The 26210-nt window shown below is 45.3% G+C and overlaps 1 protein-coding gene across 6 annotated transcripts in view; it reads right to left on the bottom strand.

The window, feature by feature from the left end:
• Positions 1-1723: 1723 nt before the first annotated feature.
• Positions 1724-26210, bottom strand: part of znf638 (zinc finger protein 638) — a 210150-nt gene continuing 185663 nt past the window's right edge. For 2 of the 6 annotated variants that reach the window (XM_080189803.1, XM_080190163.1), the window contains exons 19-24: positions 25830-25892; positions 23956-24160; positions 18263-19060; positions 10554-10673; positions 6871-6992; positions 1724-2034 (exon numbers count right to left, since the gene is read on the bottom strand). In XM_080189803.1, coding sequence (XP_080045929.1) covers positions 1966-2034; positions 6871-6992; positions 10554-10673; positions 18263-19060; positions 23956-24160; positions 25830-25892 — 1377 coding nt within the window. In that variant the 3' untranslated portion in view covers positions 1724-1965. The remainder of the gene's footprint in view (positions 2035-6870; positions 6993-10553; positions 10674-18262; positions 19061-23955; positions 24161-25829; positions 25893-26210) is intronic. The other 4 variants (XM_080189822.1, XM_080189895.1, XM_080189981.1 and 1 more) reach the window with 4 other exon arrangements.

Below are 26210 nucleotides of genomic sequence, written 5' to 3'. Positions count from 1 at the left end.
GTCGTGCGTGGGCTGCTCTTGGATGTTTCGAGAGTAGCCTAGTACTTCATGTCGTTTGTGTGCACTTAAACTGGACCAGCAGATCGGCACCACGACAGCTCAGTGACTATCACTGTTTGCAGTGCAGATACGTGGATTTGGGCCAGTGTCTGTGGGAGTTTGCGCATTCTCCCCGTGCTTGCGTGGGTTTCCTCCGGGTGCTCCGGTTTCCTCCCACACCCCAAAGATGTGCTCTTAGGCTGATTGGTGTAACAAGTTGTCCCTAAATTATTCTCCCCTTAATCTGGTTTCCAATGGGTGTACCATAAGCACAGACATGGGTCAAGGGTGGGGGAGGAAAAGCACAATGTTAAAATGGTGGCATGGGCTCATTGGACCAAAGGACCTGTTTCCCGTGCTGTGTTGTTCTTTGTTCTATAGCTTTGTATGCTATGATATTTCAAGTGATCAAAGAACAGGCCCTTCGGCCCTTCAAGTCTGACCATGCTGCCCGACTGAATTAAAACCCCCTATCCTTCCGGGGACCATATCTCTCTATTCTCATCCTATTCATGTGTTTCTCATGATGCCCCCTAAAAGCCACTACCATATCCGCTTCCACTATCTCCCCTGGCAACGAGTTCCAGGCACCCACCACTCTGTGTAAAAAATCTGCCTCATACATCTCCTTTAAACCTTGCCTCTCGCACCTTAAACCTACGCCCCCTAGTAATTGAGCTTTCCATTACTAGCTCAATAGTAATAAGCTTCTGACTATCCACTCTGTCCATGCTTCTCGTAATCTTGTAGACTTCTATCTGGTCTCCCCTCAACCTCTGTCGCTCCAGTGAGAACAAACCAAGTTTCTCCAACTCTCCTCATAACTAATGCCTTCCATACCAGGCAACATCCTGGGAAATCTTTTCTGTACCCTCTCCAAAGCCTCCACATCCAACTGGTATGGTGGCAACCAGAATTGAAGACTATATTCCAAGGTTCTATAAAGCTGCAACGTGACTTGCCAATTTTTAAACTCAATGCCCCGGCCGATGAAGACAAGCATGCCGTATGTCTTCTTACTACCTTCTCCATTTGCGTTGCCACTTTCAGTGATCTGAGTACCTGTACACCCAGATCCCTTTGCTAATCAATACCCTTAAGGGTTCTGTCATTTATTGTATATTTCCAAAATGCATTACCTCACATTTGAATAAAGAACAAAAACAGGCCCTTCCGCCCAACGGGCCCACGCCGCCATTTTACCAGTCCCCCCCTCCACCCATGACCCTTACCTATTGTTTTATGGCATTCCACATTGAGGGAAACTAATTTAGGGACAATTTATTATTTCCAATCAGCCTAATAGCACATCTTTGTCCAGATTAAACTCCATCTGCCATCTCTCTGCCCAAGTCTCCAACCGAAGTGCTCATCTAAATACTTCAAATCCTTTTTAAATCTCCTACCCCAGCTTAAATTTATTTCCCCTGGTTATTGACCCCTCCACTAAGGGAAAAGTTTCTTCCTATCTACCCTGTCTATATCTCAGAATTTTGTACAACTCAATCAGGTTCCCCCTCAGCCCTCTCTGCTCTGAGGAAAATACCCCCCCCAGCCTAACCAGCCCCTCTTCACAGCTGAGACCACAGGGCCAGACACACACACACACACACACACACACACACACACACACACACGTATATATAATTTACACACACACAGGGAAGGAATTTAAAACAAACACTTCTCTGGAACATAATCACGTTTAATTGAATGATAACGGAATCGCTAATTGTTACAACAATTCGTGTAGAAACACAAGACAACACTAACTCAAAAACAACAGTTTCCATAATCGTTACAGCTGTGGAAAGATCATTTGTACAATGTTGTAACCGCCTAGCTAACTGGTAAAATAAGAGAAAGGGAACACTTGGACCCAAAATAGACTTGACTAAAGATAGTGCTGGGTGAGTATGGCTCACGTCACTTATCCTGCTTGGCCATGCGTTCCTGCTGCTTTCGGAGCTCCTCTTGTCGCTGCGTCACATATTTCTGAAAATTAATACAAATAACCCTCATGATGAGTGCACATTTCCAGCAGAGAGATTAGTGAAGCTGTTGAATATTATCAGGGTCATTTCTTACATATGGTCTAACTTTACCTCTTTGGCATTCTATCACATTCAGGAGTGGGAATCAGGGAAAACTCTCCACTGATTGGAGTCATGCCCAGCAGGAAAGGGCAATGGTTGTGGTGGTTGAAGGTCTATCATCTCAGTCCCAGGGCACATACAGCAGTTCCTCAGGGAAGTGTCCTAGGAACCAGTGGAACCAATCTAATGACCCTCTAACCTAAACTATTCCAATGTTATCCATATGCCTATTCACTGACCATCTGAACGCCCTTAAAGTTGGCGAGTCCACAACTGCTGCAGGCAGGGCATTCCACACCCTTACTACCCTCTGAGTAAAGAACCTACCTCTGACATCCATCCTATAATTACCACCCCTCAATTTAAAGCTCGTGTTAGCCATCACCATCTGAGGAAAAAGGCTCTCACTATCCACCCTATCTAACCCCCTGATCATCTTGTAAGCCTCAATTAGGTCACCTCTTAACGTTCTTCTCTCTAATGAAAATAACCTCAAGTCCCTCAGCCTTTCCTCATAAGACCTTCCCACCATACCAGGCGACATCCTGGTAAACCTTCTCTGCACCCTTTCCAATGCCTCCACATCTTTCTTATAATGCAGCGACCAGAACTGTACGCAATACTCCAAGTGCGGCCGCACCAGAGTTTTGTACAGTTGCAACATGACCTCACGGCTCCGAAATTCAATCCCTCTACCAATAAAAGCTAACACGCCTTCTAAACAACCTTATCTCCTGGGTGCCAATTTTCAGGGATCTAAGCACATGTACAGCGAGATCTCTCTGCTCGTCGACACTACCAAGAGTCCTTCCATTAGCCCTATATTCTGTACTCCTGTTATTCTTACCAAAGTGAATCACCTCACACTTCTCTGCATTAAACTCCATTTCCCACTTCTCAGCCCAGCTCTGCAGCTTATCTATGTCCCTCTGCAAACTGTAACATCCATCCTCACTGTCTACAACTCCTCTGACTTTAGTGTCATCCGCAAATTTACTAACCCTCATCTAGGTCATTTATAAAAATGACAAACAGTAGTGTCCCCAAAACAGATCCCTGAGGTACACCACTTGTAACTGCACTCCAGGTTGAATATTTCCCATCAATCACCACCCTCTGTCTTCTATCAGCTAGCCAATTCCTGATCCAAACTGCTAAATCCCATGCATCTGTATTTTCTGCAGTAGCCTACCATGGGGAACCTTGTCAAACGCTTTGCTAAAATCCATATACACCACGTCAACTGCCTTACCCTTATCTACCTCTTTGGTCACCTTTTCAAAAAACTCGATAAGGTTTGTGAGGCACGATCTACCCTTCACAAAACCGTGTTGACTATCCCTAATCAATTTATTTCTCGCTAGATGATAATAAATCCTATCCCTTATAATTCTTTCCAAAACTTTGCCCACAACAGAAATAAGGCTCACTCGTCTATAATTCCCAGGATGGTCTCTACTCCCCTTCTTGAAAAAGGGGACAACATTTGCTATCCTCCAGTCTTCTGGCACTATTCCTGTAGAATGTGCAGACTCCACACATACAGTGACCTAAGACTGGAACTGAACCCGCGCCCCTGGTGTTGTGAGGCAGTAGTGCTAACCACTGTGCCACCTTGCCACGTAGAAACTGAACTGGGTTATACATATAAATACAGTGGCAACAAGAGCAGGTCAGAAGCTAGGAATCCTGTGGCGACTCCCCAAAGCCTGTTCACCACTCACAAGTTGGGAGCGTGATGGAATACTACCACTGGGCTGGATGAGTGCAGCTCCAACAACATTCAAGAAGCTTGGCATCATCCAGGACGAAGCAACCCGCCTTGAATGACATCCTATCTACAAACATCCACTCCCTTCATCACCAAAGTAACAGCTATGTGTACCATCTACAAGATACACTGTAACATCTCACCAAAGCTCCTTAGATAGCACCTTTCAACCCCATGAATCGACCTTGTAGAAGGGCAAGTGCAGCAGATACCTGGGAACATGACCACCTTGGAAGTTCCTCTCCAAGCCACATACCACGCTGACTTGTAAATATATCCCCATTCCTTCACAACTGATCACTGAAAGTGACAATGCAGATGAAGAAGGCAGTCAAGGAGGCACATGGCATGCTTGCCTTCATTGGCTGAGGCATTGAGTCATGTTGCAGCTTTATAGAACCTTAGTTGGGCCGCTCTTGGAATTATAGTGTTCAATTCCGGTTGCCACACTACCAGAAGGACGTGGCGGCTTTGAAGAGGGTACAGAGAAGACTTACCAGGATGTTGCCTGGGTATAGAGGGCATTAGCTATGAGGAGAGGTTGCAGAAACTTGGTTTGCTTTCATTGGAACAACAGAGGTTGAGGAGTGACCTGATAGAGGTTTACAAGATTGAGTGGCAAGGGCATAACAGTCAAGTACTAGGGGATATAGGTTTAAGGTGCATGGGGAAAAGTTTAAAGGAGATGTGCGAGGCAAGTTTTTTTTTTACAGAGGGTGGTGAGTGTCTGGAACGCTGTCAGGGAAGGAGATGGGAATGGGTACGATAGCAGTATTTAAGGTGTAAGTAGACAGATACATGAGTAGGATGGGAATGGAGGGATACAGACTCCGTAAGTGATATGGCAGTTCAGTCAGACATCATGAACGGTGAAGGCTTAGAGGGCCGAAGGGCCTGTTCCTGCTGTACTTTGTTTTTTTGGTGGGTCAAAATCCTGGAACTCCCTAACAGCATTGTGGGTATAAGAACATAAGAAATAGGAGCAGGAGTAGGCCATCTAGCCCCTCGAGCCTGCCCCGCCATTCAATAAGATCATGGCTGATCTGTCGTGGCTCAGTTCCACTTTCCCGCCCTCTCCCCATAACCCTTAATCCCCTTGCCTATCAGAAACCTATCAACCCGCTTCTTAAATATATTTAGCGAGGTAGCCTCCACCACTTCAACGGGCAGAGAATTCCAGAGATTCACCACCCTTTGAGTGAAGAAGTTCCTCCTCAACTCCGTTCTAAACCGCCCCCCCCCCCTTTATCTTGAGGCTGTGCCCTCTAGTCCTACTGTCCTTTCTGAGCGGGAAGATTCTCTCCACCTCTATCCTATCCATCCCATTCATCATCTTATATGTCTTAATGAGATCTCCCCTCATTCTTCTAAACTCTAACGAGTACAAGCCTAGTTTATTCAGCCTCTCCTCATAGTTCAACCCCCTCAACTCCGGTATCAGCCTAGTAAACCTCCTCTGCACTCCCTCCAAGGCCAAAATATCCTTGTGCAAGTGCGGCGCCCAAAACTGCACACAGTACTCCAGCTGCGGCCTCACCAGTGCCCTGTACAGTTGCAGCAAGACCTCCCTACTTTTATATTCAATCCCCCTCGCTATGAAGGCCAGCATCCCATTAGCCTTCCTGACCACCTGCTGCACCTGCAGGCTGGGTTTTTGCGACTCATGCACAAGGACCCCGAGGTCCCTCTGCACCATCGCATGCTGCAGTTTTTCGCCATGTCCATCCTAGTCCATCCTACCATTATTCCTACCAAAGTGGACAACTTCACACTTGCCAACATTAAATTCCATTTGCCAGTTCCTGGCCCATTCGCCCAGCCTATCTAGATCCTTCTGCAGACTTTCCACGCCCTCCGCACAATTTGCCGTTCCACCAATCTTGGTGTCATCAGCAAATTTCGACACCATACACTCGGTTCCCTCCTCCAGATCATCTATATAAATGGTAAATAGCTGAGGCCCCAGCACCGACCCCTGGGGCACTCCACTAGTCACCAACCGCCAATCCAAATAGCACCCATTGACCCCCACTCTCTGCCTATTTGACAGCCAATCCCCTATCCACGCTAACACCCTACCTCCAACTCCATGCCCTCTAACCTTCTGTAATAACCTTTTGTGCGGCACCTTATCAAACGCCTTCTGAAAATCAAGAAACACCACATCCACCGGCTCTCCTCTATCCACCACCCTAGGCACATCCTCATAGAACTCCAATAAATTCGTCAGACACGACTTCCCCTTAACGAAACCGTGCTGCGTCTGCTCGATCAAATCTACTGGGCTACAGCAGTTCAAGATGGCAGCTCACCACCACCACCGTTTCAAGGATAATTAGGAATGGATAATAAATACTGGTGTAGCCAGTGACGCCCAAATCCCACGAACACATGTAAAAACTCGCCTATGGACCAACCCACTTCATTAGAATCTATGGCCGCAAAAGGATTCGAGCCTCAAAATGTGGTACCCCCACACAGTGACAGAGCTTGGGACTGCAATTCCTCAAAACATGGTACTCCCACACAGCGATAGAGCTCGGGGCTGCAACCCCTCAAAATATGGTACCACCACATAGCAACAGAGCTCGGGACTGCAATTCCTCAAAATGTGGTACCCCGGGACTGCGACGGACCTGGGACTACAACTCCCAATACTCTGAGCTCTTGAATGCCATCGACAGCTCTAGTGGAGACATGTCATTATCTCACAGTAAGCAAGGGAAAGGCCTACTTGCTACCTCAGCCATGATCCAATTAGTGCTTACTTCAGCAGTTAAACCAAACAGAATCCACTCTATCCTACACCAACCTCATACCTGACACAATATATGGTGTGTGGGGTTAGCAAACAGTTCCGGTTATGGGTTTAATTACACTCTTTTATGATACTGCAGTTATTTTAGGAGTGGGTGCTGAAGTGGAATACTGTATACAATAATAGGACAGAGGGGAAAGTCTTACCTCCATATTCTTGTAGTGTAACACAGTGCCACAGTGAGTCACCTTGGCGGTGTCTTCATTTGTATAGAACAGAGAACAAATCTGACAGAAGTAACCAGTCTTTGGAACAATAAATTCAACACCTGCAGAGTTGGAACAAATGTCAGTAGGGTTTTGAACTTTCTTGACAGAAGGATCCATGATGCAGCATTTAATTAATCTAACCTGAGCGACACCTCAACTGTGTCTCACATACACCTACCCTCTCAAAATCCCCAGGATCCTATCCGCAGTGATTCAAATCACAGCCCACACATTTGTGGCACCAGCAACCTTGGTATGACCTCCCCAAACAGAGCCTCATCTGTATAAACAAAACTGAGTGACTGGAAATGGACCCAGGGCAAAGAGAGAACTGCCTTTACCATCTTCCAGATGTGGAGTCATACTAATTATCGCAGAGGAGACAGTCATTAGGTCCATACAGCTCTCTGTACGATAGTGGGCTGACAAACACGAGGTGGTGCATTTTGGTAGATTGAACAAGGGCAGGACTTACTCAGTTAATGGTAGGACGTTGAGGAGAGTAACAGAACAAAGTACATGTTCATAATTCCTTGAAAGTGGAATCACAGGTGGACACAGTGGTGAAGAAGGCATTCAGCATGCTTGGTTTCATTGATCAAAACACTGAATACAGGAGTTGGGACGTCTTGCTGAAGTTGTACAAGACATTGGTAAGACCACACTTGGAATACTGTGTGCAATTCTGGTCACCCTATTATAGAAAGGATATTATTAAACTAGAAAGTGTGCAGAAAAGATTTACTAGGATGTTACTGGGACTTGACGATTTGAGTTATAAAGAGAGGCTGGATAGACTGGGACATAAGAACATAAGAAATAGGAGCAGGAGTAGGCCATCTAGCCCTTCGAGCTTGCCCCGCCATTCAATAAGATCATGGCTGATCTGTCGTGGCTCAGTTCCACTTTCCCGCCTTCTCCCCTTTTTTCTCTGTAGTGTGGAAGGCTGAGGGTGATCTTATAGGGATCTATAAAATAATGAGGAGCATAGATCAGTTAGTCAATATCTTTTCCCAAAGGTAGGGGAGTCTAAAATTAGAGGGCATAGGTTTATGATGAAAGAGGAGAGATATAAAAGTGTCCAGAGGGGCAACTTCTTCTCGCAGAGGGTGGTGAGTGTCTGGAACAAGCTGCCAGAGGTAGTAGCAGATGTGGGTACAATTTTATCTTTTAAGAAGTGAAGTAGGGAAAGGGTTAATGCATTTTGTACCTAGAATATGTCACAAACATAACCCTGCAACATGACTGATAGCTTAGTCGTGTCTGACAAATTTACTGGAGTTCTATGAGGATGTGTCTAGGGCGGTGGATAGAGGAGAGCCGGTGGATGTGGTCTTTCTGGATTTTCAGAAGGCGTTTGATAAGGTACCTCACAAGAGGTTACTGCAGAAGGTCAGAGGACATGGAGTTGGGGGTAGGGTGTTAGCGTGGATAGAGGATTGGTTGTCAAATAGGAGGCAGAGAGTGGGAGTCAATGGGTGCTATTCGGATTGGCGGTTGGTGACTAGTGGGGTGCCCCAGGGGTCGGTGCTGGGGCCTCAGCTATTTACCATTTATATAGATGATCTGGAGGAGGGAACCGAGTGTAGGGTGTCGAAATTTGCTGATGACACCAAGATTGGGGGAAAGGCAAATTGTGCGGAGGGTGTGGAGAGTCTGCAGAAGGATCTAGATAGGCTGGGCGAATGGGCCAGGAAATGGCAAATGGAATTTAATGTTGGCAAGTGTGAGGTGGTCCACTTTGGTAGGAAGAATGGTAGGAAGGACTATTACTTACGGGGCGAAAAACTGCAGCAGGCGACGGTGCAGAGGGACCTCGGGGTCCTTGTGCATGAGTCGCAAAAACCCAGCTTGCAGGTGCAGCAGGTGGTCAGGAAGGCGAATGGGATGCTGGCCTTCATAGCGAGGGGGATTGAATATAAAAGTAGGGAGGTCTTGCTGCAGCTGTATAGGGCATTGGTGAGGCCGCAGCTGGAGTACTGTGTGCAGTTTTGGGCGCCGCACCTGCGCAAGGATATTTTGGCCTTGGAGGGAGTGCAGAGGAGGTTTACTAGGCTGATACCGGAGTTGAGGGGGTTGAGCTATGAGGAGAGGCTGAATAAACTAGGCTTGTACTCGTTAGAGTTTAGAAGAATGAGGGGAGATCTCATTGAGACGTATAAGATGATGAATGGGATGGATAGGATAGAGGTGGAAAGACTCTTCCCGCTCAAAAAAGACAGTAGGACTAGGGGGCACAGCCTCAAGATAAAGGGGGGGCGGTTCAGAACGGAGTTGAGGAGGAACTTCTTCACTCAAAGGGTGGTGAATCTCTGGAATTCTCTGCCCGTTGAAGTGGTGGAGGCTGCCTCGCTAAATATTTTTAAGAAGCGGGTTGATGGGTTTTTGATAAGAGAGGGGATTAAGGGTTATGGGGAGAGGGCGGGAAAGTGGAGCTGAGCCACGACAGATCAGCCATGATCTTATTGAATGGCGGGGCAGGCTCGAAGGGCCAGATGGCCTACTCCTGCTCCTATTTCTTATGTTCTTATGTTCTTATGTTCTTATGTTCTTATACTGCTCCTGGCATTAATATAAGTTATTTGTTCATGTCTTACATGCTTCAACACTCATTTTTATAAAGACAGATAGTTTAATGTGGCTGTTATTTTGTAGACTTTGCAAATCTTACCTATTTGTGTTAGTTGGACATTGTTACACAGATGGTAGTTTACAATATCGGCTTTTGACAGTTGCTGATGGCAGATCGCGATACCGGCTTTTAACAGGAAGTGTCCTGCTGGGACAGCCACGATCGCACAAGTAACTTCAAAGATGGGGTTGCCGGTACTGCTGCAGAAGGGTTTTGATTTGTGACCGGATTGAAGCCTGTGTCATGACTGCAGCTACCAGCTGGACTGTGAATCCTGATTAAATCTGGGGCGGTATCATGATCAAGGAAGACCCGAAGGTCTGGGAGGAATTGGAACTTTGAATCATGATTACTGCTGGAGCTCATAGTGTATAAATGTCCACTTGTGTTTGTGTTCCAGGAGAAGTCTGGTAGTCTTGGTTGGAACCAGTTTCTCCCAAAGCTTTGTAATAAAAACCCACAGTATTTTGACTCACTAACAGTCTTTGAGGTATTATTTTACCTACAACAAAAAGCATTTAGACAATTACATGGGTAAGATAGCACAGAGGGATATGGGCCAAATGCAGACAATTGGGATTAGCTTAGGGATTTAAAAAAGGGTGGCATGGACAAGTTGGGCCAAAGGGCCTGTTTCCATGCTGTAAACCTTCATGACTCTAATTCCTGCTCTATGCCTTCAGGCCTTACGTTGAGAATTTTAAGGAGTTGGTGCTAAGGGTTCCAAGTTCCAATTTCAGAGCTGAAACAACAGTGTCTAGTGATAGAAACAGACAGCAGGGTACAGAGAAGCAAACAGACAGTGACAGAAGAGGGAGAAAGCGAAAGAGAAACCATTAACCAAGGGGAGAACCCATTCACAACACTCACTGGTGCCCTCCTATATTGCACTGCACATTCAAAATTCACTGAAAAAAGTACATTTTATCGAAAATGTTGGTACAAACCAAGCTGGAAGCTGCATTTAGCAGAATGATGCTGGACTCACCGATAGGGTTGCTGGGTTTATAGGGTGGCATTTTAAACTCAGCAAGGGCTGGTCCTCCTAATTTCATCCGCTTGGCTTCTGGTTCCACCATGGAGGTAGGTTCTCTCCTCAGCTTGGCATCTGTTTAAAATAAAATGTAATAGGCTGCCTCAAAAACCCAAAAGTACAATGTAAGATCAAGGACTGTTAAATTGACATTTGGGCTGTATCTGCAACTTTACTAATTAAATGCCTCAGTGAAACCCATGGTTAACTACATTCACGTGTCTCATAACTGATTCCATATACCTGGGAAAAACCTTCAGTGTCCATGAGTGACAGGCACACCTGTACTGAGAGAGACGCAGGGTCAGTGAGTGACAGGCACTCCGGTACTGAGAGAGACGCAGGGTCAGTGAGGGACAGACACATAAATATAAAAGCAAAGTACAGCGGATGCTGGAATCTGAAACAAAAACAGAAAATTCTGGAAAATCTCAGCAGGACTGACAACATGAGTAAGGAACAGGAAGGTAGCTAGAGAAAGAGTTGGCCCACTCAAGGATAAAGGAGGAAAATTATGTGTAGAACCAAAGGAAGTGGGTGAGATCCTTAATGAATAATTTGCATCAGTATTTACAAAAGAGAGGGTCACGTCGCTTGATGGTGTCTTGGAGAGGTGCAACCCCTTTAGAACAAATCATCATTACGAGGGAGGAAGTGTCAGGTGAATTAAAAAGCATTAAGGTAGACAAATCCCCAGGGCCAGATGGCATCCATCCTAGATTACTGAGGGAAACAAGAAATGAAACTGCTGGGCCACCAACAGAAATCTATGCTTCCTCATTGGCCACAGGTGAGGTGGCAGAGGATTGGGGGATAGCCAATGTTGTCCCGTTATTTAAGAAGGGTAACAAGGGTAACCCAGTTAATTATAGGCCAGTGAGCTTGACGTTAGTGATAGTGAAAGTTTCTTAGAGATACGATCTATACACATTTGGAACTGAATGTTATTGTTAGTGACAAACAGTACGGTTTTGTATGAGGGAGGTCATGTCTCACTAATCTAATTGCGCTTTTGGAGAAAATCATTTTGAAAAAATGATTAACGAGGGAAGGGCTGTGGATGTTGTCTAACTGACTTTAGTAAGGGTGTTTTTCTGAATGGAGCACTGTAAATAATGGTGTTTCGCAGGGATCAATGCTGGGACCACTGCTGTTTGTAATTTAGCGGCATGGTGGCAGTGGTTAGCACTGCTGCCTCACAGTTCCAAGGACCCGGGCTTGACTCCCGGCTTGGGTCACTGTCTGTGTAGAGTCTGCACATTCTCCTCATGTCTGCATGAGTTTCCTCCGGGTGCTCCGGTTTCCTCTTACCTTCTAAAGATGTGCAGGTCAGGCTGATTGGCCGTGCTAAATTGACCATTAGTGGTCTGGGATGTGTAGGTTAGAGGGATTATTGGGGTGACAGGGATTCCTGGGTGGAATTGTTGCTGGTGCAGACTCGATGGGCCAAATGGCCTCTTTCTGCACTGTAGGAATGCTCTGATTTCTATGATATAAATGACTTGGAAGAAAACGTAGCCGGTCTGATCAGCAAGTTTGCGGATGATACTAAGATTGCTGGAGTTGTGGATAGTGAAGAAGATTGTCAGAGAATACAGCAGGATATTGACAGGCTAGAAAATTGGGCGGAGAAATAGCAGATGGAATTTAATCCAGACAAATGCCAGGTGATGTATTTTAGTACATCCAATTTGGGTGGGAATTATAAAACAAATGGCAGAATCTTCAGGAGCATAGACACACAGATCTGGAAGTACAGGTCTTCAGATCCTTAGAAGTGGCAGCACAGGCGGAAAAGGTGGTGAAGAAAGTATATGGCATGCTTGTCTTCATCAGATGGAGCATCGAGTACACAAGTTGGCAAATTATGTTACAGTTGTATAAAACGTTGCTTAGGCCACATTTGGAATGCTGTGTCCAATTCTGTTCACGACACTACCAGAAGGACGTGGAGGCTTTGGAGAGAGTACAGAAATGATTTACCAGGATGTTGCCTGGTATGGGTGGTATTAGCTATGAAGGAGGATTGAATAAACTGGGATTGTTCTCCCTGGAAAGACGGAGCTGAAGGGCAACCTGATAAAAGTTTATAAAATTATGAGGGATATAGATAGGATGAATATTTGGAAGCTTTTTCCCAGGGCAGAAATGACAATTACAAGGGGGCACAAGTTCAAGATGAGGGGGGGAAAGTTCAATGGAGATGTGCAGGGGAAGGTTTTTTACACAGAGGATGGTGGGAGCCTGGAATGCACTGCCAAGTAAGGCAGTTGAGGCAGGTATATTAATGACATTTAAGACTTATCGGCATAGACACATGAACAGCTGGGGAATAGTGGGATATAAGCATTTGGTTGAGATAGGACAACATGATCGGCGCAGGCTTGAAGGGCCAAAGGGCCTGTACCTATGCTGTATCGCTCTTTGTTCTTTAACATTTGTGGGGAGAGATTAGAACCAACATTTTGAGTCTAGATGACACCTCGTCTAGACCATTATTTCTACCAACATCAGAGTTAGTAGAAATAACATGGAAAGATAAAAGGATATAATTCTACACGGGCTGCAGGCGCAGAGGGTCCTGGGAGTACATGTGCTTAAATCTTTTAAGTTTGCAGAACAGGTTGAAAGTGTGGTGGAAAACTTTCATGGATCTTTTAGACTAATTTTCTGTTTCCTCTTCATAACATAACATTTTTATGTCATAACATTTTTACAATCTATGTAACAAGACTCTCAAATCTCCATGGACCTCCACCATTTCTAGCTTTCCACAATTTAGAAGGTGAATAATTGAGACCAACACAGCTCTAAATGAGACACCACTAGCCTCATCCTGCTATTTAGCATGTTTGACCATTACCCTTACCATTCAGCCATTCTGAAGTCTATAAGATCCTAAATAGTCTTGACAAGGTGGATGTGGGAAGTTTGTGGGTGAGTCTAGATCGGGAGGGCATTGCTTTACAATTAGGAGTTGCCCTTATAGGACAGAGGTGAGGAGACATTTTCTCTCAGAGAGTTGTGGGATTCTGCATCAGGTGGTGATGGAAGTGGGCTCACTGATTATATTAGATAGTGATTAGGTTGTGATATTAACCATAGAACCATAGAAAATTACAGCTCAGAAACAGGCCTTTTGGCCCTTCTTGTCTGTGCTGAATAATTTTTTGCCTAGTCCCACTGACCTGCACTTGAACCATATCCCTCCACACCCCTCTCATCCATGAACCCGTCCAAGTTTTTCTGCATTTACCACTTTATCCGACAGCTCATTCCACACTCCCACCACTCTCTGCGTGAAGAAGCCCCCCCTAATATTCCCTTTAAACTTTTCTCCTTTCACCCTTAACCCATACCCTCTGGTTTTTTCCTCCCCTAGCCTCAGTGGAAAAAGCCTGCTTGCATTCACTCTCTCTATAATCCATCAAAATCTTATCCACCTCTATCAAATCTCCCCTCATTCTTCTACGCTCCAGGGAATAAAGTCCTAACCTATTCAATCTCTCTCTGTAACTCAGCTTCTCAAGTCCCAGCAACATCCTCGTGAACCTTCTCTGCACTCTTTCAACATTATTTACATCCTTCCTGTAACTAGGTGACCAAAACTGTACACAATACTCTAAATTCGGCCTCAGCAATGCCTTATGTAACCTTACCACAACACTCCAACTTTTATACTCGATACTACGATTTATAAAGGCCAATGTAGCACAAGCACTCTTTACAACCCTGTGACGTCACTTTTAGGGAATTCTGTACCTGTATTCCCAGATCCCTCTGTTCAACTGCACTGTTGATTAGATAGTGATGAGAAATTGGTGTTTGTTGAATTATAGAATGCTCAGGTGAAAGCACTGCCTAGTCTCTTTAAATGATAGTGCATTTTCTATGCTTAACAAGTTTAAGAAATTGCAGATGCATATGGCGTCCCAAATGAAACATCTGTATTGAAAAGCCAGGGAGCATTGTTGCCAAGATAACAAACAGGCTTTTGAATTATTTTTTAAAACTCAAGAAGTAACACTTTATCAAAGAAATATCAAAGAAGAACAACCCAGCACGGGAAACAGGCCCTTCGGCCCAACGAGCCCACGCCGCCGCATCACCCTACACCTATTCTACCCTGCATGTCTACGAATGGAACCCTACTCAGTCAGATTCAGGGAAGAAATAGTGTCAATTTGGTAAAAACCGATTAGCCTAACAGCACATCTTTGGGGTGTGGGAGGAAACTGGAGCGCCCGGAGGAAACCCACGCAACCACAGGGAGAATGCGCAAACTCCCACAGACACAGGCCCAAATCCATGTGTCTGCACAGCCAGCAGTGCTAGTCACTGAGCTGTTGCGGCACCCGTCTACTGGTCCAGGATCAAGCACACACACCGACATGAAGTACTAGGCCACTCCTGGACTTCCAAGAGCAGCCCACGCACGACCCGCCGTGTGCATGCCCCTCGCTTGACACGAGGTGGACCTCCACCTGTGGAATAAAGACAAAAAATATTAATCATACAGCCTGCCTTTCCGGTGTCTCCCGAGGTTTAACCCTATTTAATAGCCCCTACCATATCCCTCCATTCTCGTTTCACTCATGTGCCTATCTAACTGCATCTTAAACGAGTCCAACGTTCCTGCCTCCACCACCCTACTCGGTAGCGCGTTCCAGACCCTCACTATTAACTCTATCTATTCCCTTCAGTATCTTATATACTTCTATCATGTCCCCTCTCAATCTCCATCTTTCCAAGGAGAATAGCCCCAGTTTCTTCAACCTCTCCTCGTAACCCAGTCCCCCCATGCCAGGCAACATCCTGGTAAACCTCCTCTGCACCCTTTCCAGAGACTCCACGTCCTTCCGGTAGTAAGGTGACCAGAACTGGACGCAGTACTCCAAATGCGGTCTAACCAACGTTCTGTACAACTGAAGCATTAGACGGCAGCTTTTATACTCTATGCCCCTTCCTATAAAGGCTAACATCTCATAAGCCTTCCTAACAACCTTCTCCACTTGTGACAATCTTATTTATCTAACTAACAATGAACAGGTTAACTATTAACAACCCAAATAAAACACTACTCTAATGGAACTCTGCTCAGATAAATACAATTCCCACTTATTAACAAAAAGTAGCATTTTATTCACTCTCTAAATTATAAACAGCTTTGGCATCTTCCCGAATATTCTGGGCTTTCACTGTTGATTCTTCTGTCTGGAACTTCTGTCTTCTTTGGTACCTTCACTATCTAGATGAGGCTTTATCTTAAGACACAGATGAGGCTGTAACTCTGGCAAATGGCAGCTGCTCTCTGCTTATTGTCCCACTGCCTCTTCTTTTATACCTGTGATGACATATCAACATCCCCTACAATATGATTGGTCTCCAGTTGCCAAAACCATCAAATTTAAATCTAATAGGTTGTTGGTATCCAAGTCCCTGATTTAAACTGATTGGCTGAATTCAAAATAATTCAGAAACCTGTTTGTTGTTTTGGCAACACTGCTGCCTGGCGTTCGAAACAAATGTTTCATTCTGGGTCCTCCATATGCACCTATGTATTTTTTAAAACACTAACCACAGAAAAAGCATCACTTTTAAAGGGTCCATGCAATGTTTTCACCTCAGGATTCTACAAACACCAATTTTGCAGTTACAGAAACATAGAAACTAGAAGCAGGAGTAAACCATTTGGCTCTCCATGCTTGCTTGGTGGCAGCACGGTGGCACAGTGGTTAACACTTCTACTGCATAGTTCCAGGGATGCGAGTGCGATGCCCAGCTTGGGTGACTCTCTATATGGAGTCTGTACGTTTTCCCCATGTCTACATGGGTTTCCTCTGCATGTTCTAGTTTCTTCCCACAGTCCAAAGATGTGTAGGTTTGATGCATTGGCCATGCTAAATTGCCCCTTAGTACCCTAGAATGTGTAGGTTAGAGGGATTAGTGGGGTAAATATGTAGGGTTACGGGGATGGGGCCAGGGTGGGAGTGTGGTCAGTGCAGACTCAAAAGACCAAGTAGCCTCCTTCTGCACTGTAGGGTTTCTATGATTTTATGTTCCACAATTCATTGTCATAATTACTGATCAAATTCAATATCCTGATTTCCCCCCCTTCCACCTCTCCCCCATATCTCTTGATCCCATTAGCTCCAAGAGCTATATCTAATTTGTTCTTGAAATCACACAATGTTTTGGCCACAGAGCAGCACAGTGGCACAGTTGTTAGCACTGCTGCCTCAGTGTCAGGGACTTGGGTTCAATTCCTGGCTTGGGTCACTGTGCAGAGTCTGCACGTTCTCCCCGTGTCTGCATGTGTTTCTTCCAGGTGCTCCGGTTTCTCCCACAGTCCGAAAGGTATGCTGGTTAGGTGCAACGGCCGTGCTAAATTTTCCCTCGATGTACCTGACCAGGCAGCGGAGTGTGGTGCCTAGGGGACTGTCACATTAATTTACCTGCAATGGTAAAGAAGGCATTTGGCATGCTTGGTTTCATCGGTCAGAACATTGAATACAGGAGTTGGGACGTCTTGTTGAAGTTGTACAAGACCTTGGTAAGGCCACACTTGGAATACGTGCAATTCTGGTCACCCTATTATAGAAAGGGTATTATTAAACTAGAAAGAATGCAGAAAAGATTTACTAGGATGCTACTGGGACTTGATGGATTGAGTTTATAAGGAGGGGCTGGATAGACTGGGACTTTTTCCTCTGGACCGTGGGAGGCTGAGGGGTGATCTTGTAGAGGTCTATAAAATAATGAGGGGCACAGATCAGCGAGATAGTCAATATCTTTTCCCAAGCGTAGGGGAGTCTAAAACTAGAGGGCATATGCTTAAGGTGAGAGGGGAGAGATACAAAAGTGTCCAGAGGGGCAATTTTTTCATATAGAGGGTGGTGAGTGTCTGGAACAAGCTGCCAGAGGTAGTCGTAGATGCATGTACAGTTTTGTCTTTTAAAAAGCATTTAGATAGTTACATGGGTACGATGGGTATGGAGGGATATGAGCCAAATGCAGGCAATTGGGATTACCCTTAAGGGTTTTATAAAAAGGGCGACATGAACAAGGTGGGCCAAAAGGCCTGTTTCCATGCTGTAAACTTCTATGACTCTATGAGCCATATTCACTGGTTCCTCTTGGTCAACTCTACTACTTACACTGTCAAAGAATTCCAATAGATTCATCAAGCATGATTTCCCTTGCTGACTTTGTCTGATTATACCTTCCAAATGCTGAGTTATGAAATCCTTGGTAATGGATTCCAGCAATTCCCCAGTACTGACGTTAGACTTACTGCTCTATAGGCCCCTGTTTGCTCTCTACCTCCCTTTTTGAATCATGTGCTTACATTAACTATCCTCGAATCTGTAGGAATCAGTCCAAAGAATTTTGGAAAATGATCACCAATGGTCACTTATCACGCAAGGGAATCACGGGTTATCCAGATAGATGAGAAATCTGGAAGTCAACACAAATAATATCAGCCACAATAACAGAATGGCAGAGCAAGCTCAAGGGGTAACTGGTTTACTTCTGCTCCTATTTCATCTGTTCCTAATAAATGCTTCCATCTTATAGTCTTAAAAGTCTATTATGATCCTTACAAAAATACCTTCAAAGTCAATATAAAAAATTATAGACATTTTACTGTACAATTGACTCACCTGCTCGCTGTTCCAGGCTGCTAGGCTTGCTGCCGTCTCCCCTGGAACTGACTGATGACGCAGGGAGCGGGGATACACCACTGGGCTGCCCAACCTTCTTGCAGGATGGTTCACCATCCCCACTCGACGAAGATACTGCTTCTTTTTTGATGGTCGTGGTTCCTGCTGCCTCTTGTTTCGAGTCTGCAACAGGATGAGGTTTGCTGGGCTCTAGTGCAGGGGCTACAGATGGCTGCTCCTGGGTTGTCTCTGACTCTGTTTCCATAGGTTCCTCTTTCATAGCTGCCTTGGTCTGAGGCTGGGGTTCAGACTTGACTTGGGAAGTGGGTTGAGGTTGGGGCTTGGGCTGAGATTGGGAGGCAGGCTGAGATTGGGGCTTGGGCTGAGATTGGGGCAGGGTTTGAGGTTGGGAGGCAGGTTGAAGTTGAGGCTTGGGCTGAGGTTGGGGCACGGGTTGGGGTTGGGGCTTGAGCTGAGCTTGGGACTTGGGTTGAGGTTGGGACAGGGGCTGAGGCTGAGACTTGGGTTGAGTTTGGGAGGCGGGTTGAGGTTGGGGTTTGGGTTGAGGTTGGGAGGCAGGCTGAGGTTGGGGCTTGAGCTGAGCTTGGGACTTTGGTTGAGGTTGGGGTTTGGGTTGAGGTTGGGATGCGGGTTGAGGCTGGGAGGCTGGCTGAGGTTCGGAGGCGGGCTGAGGTTCGGAGGCGGGCTGAGGCTGGGAGGCGGGCTGAGGCTGGGGCTCAGACGCAGGTTTAGATTTGACCTCAGTTGTCTCCACAGCCTTCGTTGCTGCATCACCTGCTGTAAAACACAGACACAATTACTCAGCTGGTATGAACTCAAGTAATACTGCAGCCAAAACACAGAAAGAGGCTGTTCAGGACCCCTGGTCTATTCCCATCAGTAATCATACTTAATCCATTTCTGGGATGGGGATACAAATTTTCTCCACTAGATGATCTCAGAAGGTAACAATGAGCACCATAAGGTGTAGGAACAGAAGTAGGCCATTCAGCTACTGAGTCTGCTCCACCTGGAGTAGGCCATCTAGCCCTTCAAGCCTGCCCCGCCATTCAATAAGATCATGGCTGATCTGAAGTGGATCAGTTCCACTTTCCCGCTTTCTGCCCATAACCTTTAATTCCCTTGTCTATCAGAAACCTATCTACCCGTGACTTAAATATATTTAGTGAGGTAGCCTCCACCACTTCAACGAGCAGAGAATTCCAGAGATTCACCACCCTTTGAGTGAAGAAGTTGCTCCTCAACTCCAATCTAACATTCACTGAGGTCCTGACTGATCTGAGGTGAGCATCCTTAACTCCACTTTCCTACCATGTCCCAATAACCCTGGATTCCCTTACTGGTTAAAAATCTGTCTATCCTAACCTTGAAATATCTATGATGACCCAGCACAATACAAGTGTTACAGAAGGGTATTCTTCATCCCTCCCCAGTAATTTCTTTGGACACGTGGTTTCCAAAAAGATCCTATGACAATCCTTCCTACACAGTTCAGGCAAGTTAATTTCACTCCTGACTCAACCTATTTGCTACAGGAGCTTTTACCACAATATTATCATCTTACTCCTTGATGATTTCTGCCTCCTGCCTTAAGCTGATCTCAACATCATATACCATATGTTCATATACCAGCTAGGTCCTAACCTCATCTTCTGTATCTAGACACGACAGCCAAATCTACATTACCGCAACTACTCACACTCACCCCAGATCTAGCCAGGACAAGGTGGGTTGGTTGCGGGGGGCCTGGGGGTGGAATTGTAGTTCTCATTGCTTTTAAATCCATTCAAATTCATAACCCCTCCCCCACCCACCCGACCTTTTCCCGTCCTTTAAACATCCATCCTAAAATCTAAATTCTCTTGACTTTGGTATGAGATTTTGCTTAGAACACAATACACAATTCGATGGAGCAGCTGAGCGCGAGTACAATGGTGAGAGGATTGCAGGAATTAGAACTAAACTCAAAATGCTATTAAGTTAATCAGAGCCAGTGTGATCGCCTAGATCACATGTTGGTTAGCACTGCTGCATCACAGTGCCAGGGACCTGGATTCAATTTCAGCCTTGGGTGACTGTGCGGAATTTACAAGTTCTCCCCACGTCTGCATGGGTTTCCTCCGGGTGCTCCTGTTTCCTCCCAGGTTAGGTGAATTGGCCATGTTAAATTAGAGAGAATTTAACATGGCCAAAGCACCTAAGCAGCACATCTTTGGACTGTGGGAGGAAACTGGAGCACCCGGAGGAAAATACACAAACTCGGGGCGAATTCGTTTGACGAATTTATTGGATTTCTATGAGGATGTGACTAGTGCGGTAGACAGAGGGGAACCGGTTGATGTAGTGTTTCTCGATTTTCAAAAGACATTTGATAAGGTCCCGCACAAAAGGTTGCTTCAGAAGGTTAGGGGGCATGGAGTTGGGGGTAAGGTGTTAGCGTGGATAGAGGATTGGTTGTCTAATAGGAAGCAGAGAGTTAGTATCAACGGGTGCTATTCTGATTGGTGGTTGGTGACTAGTGGAGTGCCACAGGGATCGGTGCTGGGGCCTCAGCCATTTACCATTTATATAGATGATCTGGAGGAGGGGGCTGAGTGTAGGGTGTCGAAATTTGCTGATGACATGAAGATGAGTGGAAAAGCAAATTGTGCGGAGGGTGTGGAAAGTCTGCAGAGAGATCTAGATAGGCTGAGCGAGTGGGCGAGGATCTGGCAGATGGAGTACAATGTTAGCAAGTGTGAGGTTATCCACTTTGGCAGGAATAATAGGAGGGATTACTATTTAAAGAGCGAAAAGCTGCAGCATGCTACGGTGCAGAGGAACCTGGGGGTCCTTGTGCACGAGTCGCAAAAACCCAGTCTGCAGGTGCAGCAGGTGATCAAGAAGGCGAATGGGATGCTGGCCTTTATAGTGAGGGGGATAGAATATAAAAGCAGGAAGGTCTTGCTGCAACTGTACAGGGCACTGGTGAGGCCGCAGCTGGAGTAGTGTGTGCAGTTTTGGCCGCCGCACTTGCACAAGGATATTTTGGCCTTGGAGGGAGTGCAGAGGAGGTTCACTTGGCTGATACCGAAGACAAGGGGGTTAGACTATGAAGAGAGACTAAATAGACTGGGTCTGTACTCGTTGGAGTTTAGAAGGATGAGGGGGGATCTTATACAGACGTATAAGATAATGAAAGGGATGGATAGGGTAGAGGTAGAGAGATTCTTCCCACTCAGAAAGGACAGCAGAACTAGAGGGCACAGCCTCAAGATTCGGGGGGGGAGGGGGTGGTGGTCAGTTTAGAACAGAGTTGAGAGGAACTTCTTTACTCAAAGGGTGCTGAATCTCTGGAATTCTCTGCCCGTTGAAGTGGTGGAGGCTACCTCGCTAAATATATTTAAGTCACGGGTAGATAGGTTTTTGGCAGACAAGGGAATTAAGGGTTATGGGGAGAAAGCGGGAAAGTGGAACTCAGCCACTTCAGATCAGCCATGATCTTACTGAACGGCAGGGCAGGCTTGAAGGGCTAGATGGCCTACTCCTGCTCCTGTTTCTTATGTTCTTTATGAGAATGTGCAAACTCCACACTGACAGTGACACAATCCGGGATGGAACCCAAGCCCTTGGCGCTGTGAGGCAGCAGTGACCACTGTGCCACCGATTTCCATCAGTTTACTGATGACCATGAGTAGAATGGTGTTGTTTTGTGCAATTTGAGAATAGAACAAACCTGAGCAATTTTTCATATTGCCAAATCACTGTCAGTGCTGTGGATGTACAGGAAGAACTTGGCTAGGGGCACAGCTAGTTCTGGAAATAAGTTTTCAGGTTCTACAGTTAGAATGCTGTCAGGGCTCATAGCCTTTGCAACATCCAGTGTCTTGAGCTGTTTCTCAATATCATTTGGAGTGAATCGAATTGTTGAAAACAGGCAACTGTGATGGATCATCCACTTGGCATTTCTGGCTGAAAATGGTTGCAAATACTTTTGCTTTGTTTTGCACTGATGTGTTGGGTTCCTTTATCACTATGGATGAGTAGCCCCCTCCTCTGGTTAGTTGCTTAATTAACCGCCATTCATACCTCGATGTGGCAGGACTACAAAGCTTTGACCTGATCTGTTTGTTGTGGGATTGCTCTGTCTATAGAATGTTGCTTTCACAGTCTGACATGCAAGTAGTCCTGTACTTTAACTTCATCATTGCAGGCAAATGGGGTTCGCTCCTTAGTTTAGATGGACATTTTGGTCAGCATGGACCAGTTTGGGGTGAAGAGCCTGGCTCTGTGCCACAGATTCTGTGACTGGTCCCCAAGTTTGACAGTAACAGTAGAGGGGGCGATATGCCCGATCATTCAGTTACAGATTGTGGTTGAATACAATTTTGCTGCTGCAGATGGCCCACAACACTCCATGGATGCCCAAGATGCTGGCTCTGGTCTGAATCTATCATGTTAGTGTGATGGTAGTTTGAATATAGGACTTAGTCTCCACAAGGACTGTCATAAACAGATACTCTGACAGGTAGATTCGTCAAGATGAGGTCAAGTAGGTTTTTTTCCCTCTTGTTGGTTCTTTCACCACCTGTCACAAGCCTAGTCTGACAAAAGCATCTTTCAGGACTTAGGCAGTAGTGGTACTGGCAAGCCAGTTGACAGTCAACTACATTGCTGTGACTCTGGAGTCATGACCAGACCAGGTAAAGACAGCAGATTTCCTTCCCTGAAGGACATTAGTGAACCAGATAGGTTTTTCTGACAATCAACAATGGTTTCATGATCATCGGTAGATTCTTAATTGCAGATTTTTTTTACTGAATTCAAATTCCACCATCTGGTGTGGTGGGATTCAACCCCGAGTCTCCCAGAACATTAGCCGAGTTTCTGGATTTAAAGGCTTGTGATAGTACCATTAGGCCATCGTCCCCCCATGCTTTAGTGATTTGTATATATGGACACCCAAATCCTTTTGCTACTTCCTCCACAGCTGACTAATCTCCCCCCCAATCCCATTATGAAAATATTCAGATCGGTCCCTCATATCCAAAGTGGATGGTTTCACCACATACCTGCCACATCGAATTTCACTTGCCAGTTTTGTGCACCCAATTAGTCTGTCAATAACTTATTTTATACCTTGTAGTACTCAATGACGCCATTCACCCCTAACTTTAAACTGTCTCCAAGTTTGCAGATGACAATTTAAATTCAGAACATAAAATGATGCACCATCATAGAATTTCTTGCTTATAGCACTCTAGCGAGAATACTAGCTCTCCAACATCTTTTCCCCAATTTCCCATTAATCACGCAATTCCCTTCAAATTACACATAAGTAAAACAACTGCAGATATTGGAAATCCAAAATAAAAACATAAATATTGGAAATACTCAGCATGTCAGGCAGCACCTGTGGAGAAACAAGTTAACATTGAAATGTTAACATTGAAATACTCGGTGTCCAGAGGAAAATACTCCCAGAATTTTTTGTCTTTTATTTCTATCAAATTATGTTTAGCCATTTTCTGCAAAGCAATCCCAGAATCATGAATCTTCCTCTGCCACTGCTCAAATCCAGAACTGAAGCTGGTAGCAGGGCACTCGCATGGAAGTCTGCTTTCAGAATGAACAGATACTGATTCTTGGAATTCCCTGGCTAGCAGTTACTGGTTAGTGCGACAAATCTCTACCTGTGACTTCACCTGGAGCTGCCTCTGGTTCCTTGGCCTTCTGCGTGGTCTCGATCTTTGTTGCTTCTGGTTCAATCTTTTCTGAAGGTTGGTCGTTGGTTTCAGATTCACTTTCAGGAATCTGATTTCCAGAAGTTTCCTCCTCTTCACCCACTTCATCCACAGTAACAAATTCATCCAGGTTAAAGGGAAAGATGTCCTTTTCCTTTGCAAATTAAAAAAAACCCACAAATTTATCCATTAGAAACGGAGCTTCAGGACAATATCATTGATTCACTGGACTTTCCATTTGAACTATCCACTTTACGAAATTAAGCAGGCCTGTTCAACTGTTATTGCTGTAACTGGCTTATTTTAATGAGATGAATAAACAAGACCACTGTAAGTTAGCTCAATAGAACCAGGGAAATAAAGAACAAAACTGAACACAATCCACACTCCAGTGAATTCCTCCCACTGTAGATGCGAAATCAGGAGCAAGATTGTTTTGGGGAGTGTAGTTGAATTGTCCACACACAAAGCAGAAAAATTAGAACATTATCCATGTCTTTTGAGCAAAGAAAGCCAGAGACTATAAGCAGAGTTAAGTGTTTTCTAATATAATCAAGCTCATATCCTCAATTACATTCGATTCAGCGCCACGTTAAACGGTTTCAACATGCCCCTCACACCTTCCCTGTGGGGTGCTACAGTCAAGGTTCAACATCTCACACCATCTCTGACTCCAACTCTGTGCTAGAACGTTTCTGATATGAACTCTTTGGTCTGCTCCCACTCTCTTTGCCAAGCCTGGCCTTTCTCCCAAGCTCACTCCTCCTTTAACATTTCACTTTTCAAATAACAATCTAATCCCTATTAAATTAACTTCTAATAAGTTAGCTGCGGAGAGTGTATTGCACCCACCTTTGTAGAAAAACATATTTCTCACACCATGCAAAAATATTTAGTACTCTTCAACACCGATCTATCAAACTTTATTTATTTATTTAGGATCCATGTGCCTAAATTCACTCTCTCTTAAACTTCTTCCTAACTAGTGAATACTCTTTCCATCATAGCTGTGGTTAACCTCCATCACCTTTCTCAAGGTTCCCATGGTGTAACCCTCACCCTCACTGTGTTGCTCTACAATCTGAATCAATTTTCCTGATATCAAATTTCCTCTGAGTGTTCTTGTCTAGTCTAATAAGTGTTCAGCAATCTGCTGTATAACGGTTGGATGCACTGTTGCCCAGTTTACATCATGGCCTTCTATGCCTCCCACTCTAGCTCCTTTTACCATCCTAACTCCCAACAAGGCTTCAGGAATTTGGAGCCTACCACCAACCCAACTTCCCCTTTGCCCTAGGTTCTACAATGGTTTAAAAATAAAGTTTTGCAACTAATAATCTACCACAACTTCCTTGAATCTCCACAAAGGTACTCCTTGTATGAAAATCAGCAATTGACCACAAGTCACAACGACCTTCTGTGCCCTGTGAGTAGGGAGTGTCCCTAATTGTGACTGTAATCAGGTAAACCCTGCTGCAAACCATGCCACTGGACTTTTGAGTAAGCAGTAGGAAAGATGCGATGTGACAACGCCAGAGATCCAGTCAAGTTCAAATGTGAATTTGGGAAAGGTGACAGATGAAGACTGAGGAACCAAACATAAGGTAAAGAGGAATCAACACTTGCAGCAGCAGTGTTGAGGAGGGGTAAGGAGGTTCAGGAGCCAAGAGGAGGCATAGAGAGAGTGTAGGGGAATGGAAGGCCTAGCAGTGGGCTGGAGAAATGGCTGGGCAGTGGGGAGATTAGGGCCAAGTTGGAACAGGGAGGGGCAGCGAGGCGGGGGAAGGGCAGCAAGGCGGGGGAAAGTTGAGAGAGAAAATCACCGCTTCTTTCTTTGGAATTTTGTTGCTAGTCTTGCGATCCTTACTGCTTCCTTCAGAAGTAGTCTGAAAAACAGGAGAAATTTATCATTTTTTTTTAAAGCTCTTCAAACTAGAGCATGTTTTGGAAGCTTCCATGTGTTCTAAAATGGCAGCATAATGGACTAACAGAGAAACAAGGAGATAAGCAGGGAGCAAAAAGCATAGGATAGAAGCACAGGGACAAGAGCATGCAACAGGAGGCTGAGAGAGAGAGAGAACCGGCCCTCTCTGACAGGCAGAGTGAGTGTGCATCACTCCACTAACAGGCACGGTATGACGAAGAAGGGCTGAAGGATGCAAGACAGGCTGAGGGTGAGGGGCAGCGGTGGGCAGGGGAGGGAC

This window comes from Carcharhinus amblyrhynchos, chromosome 1 (genome assembly GCF_965287045.1).
Source record: "Carcharhinus amblyrhynchos chromosome 1, sCarAmb.v2.hapA, whole genome shotgun sequence".
Lineage (NCBI taxonomy): Eukaryota > Metazoa > Chordata > Chondrichthyes > Carcharhiniformes > Carcharhinidae > Carcharhinus > Carcharhinus amblyrhynchos.
This window is presented reverse-complemented; position numbering and strand designations above follow the sequence as displayed.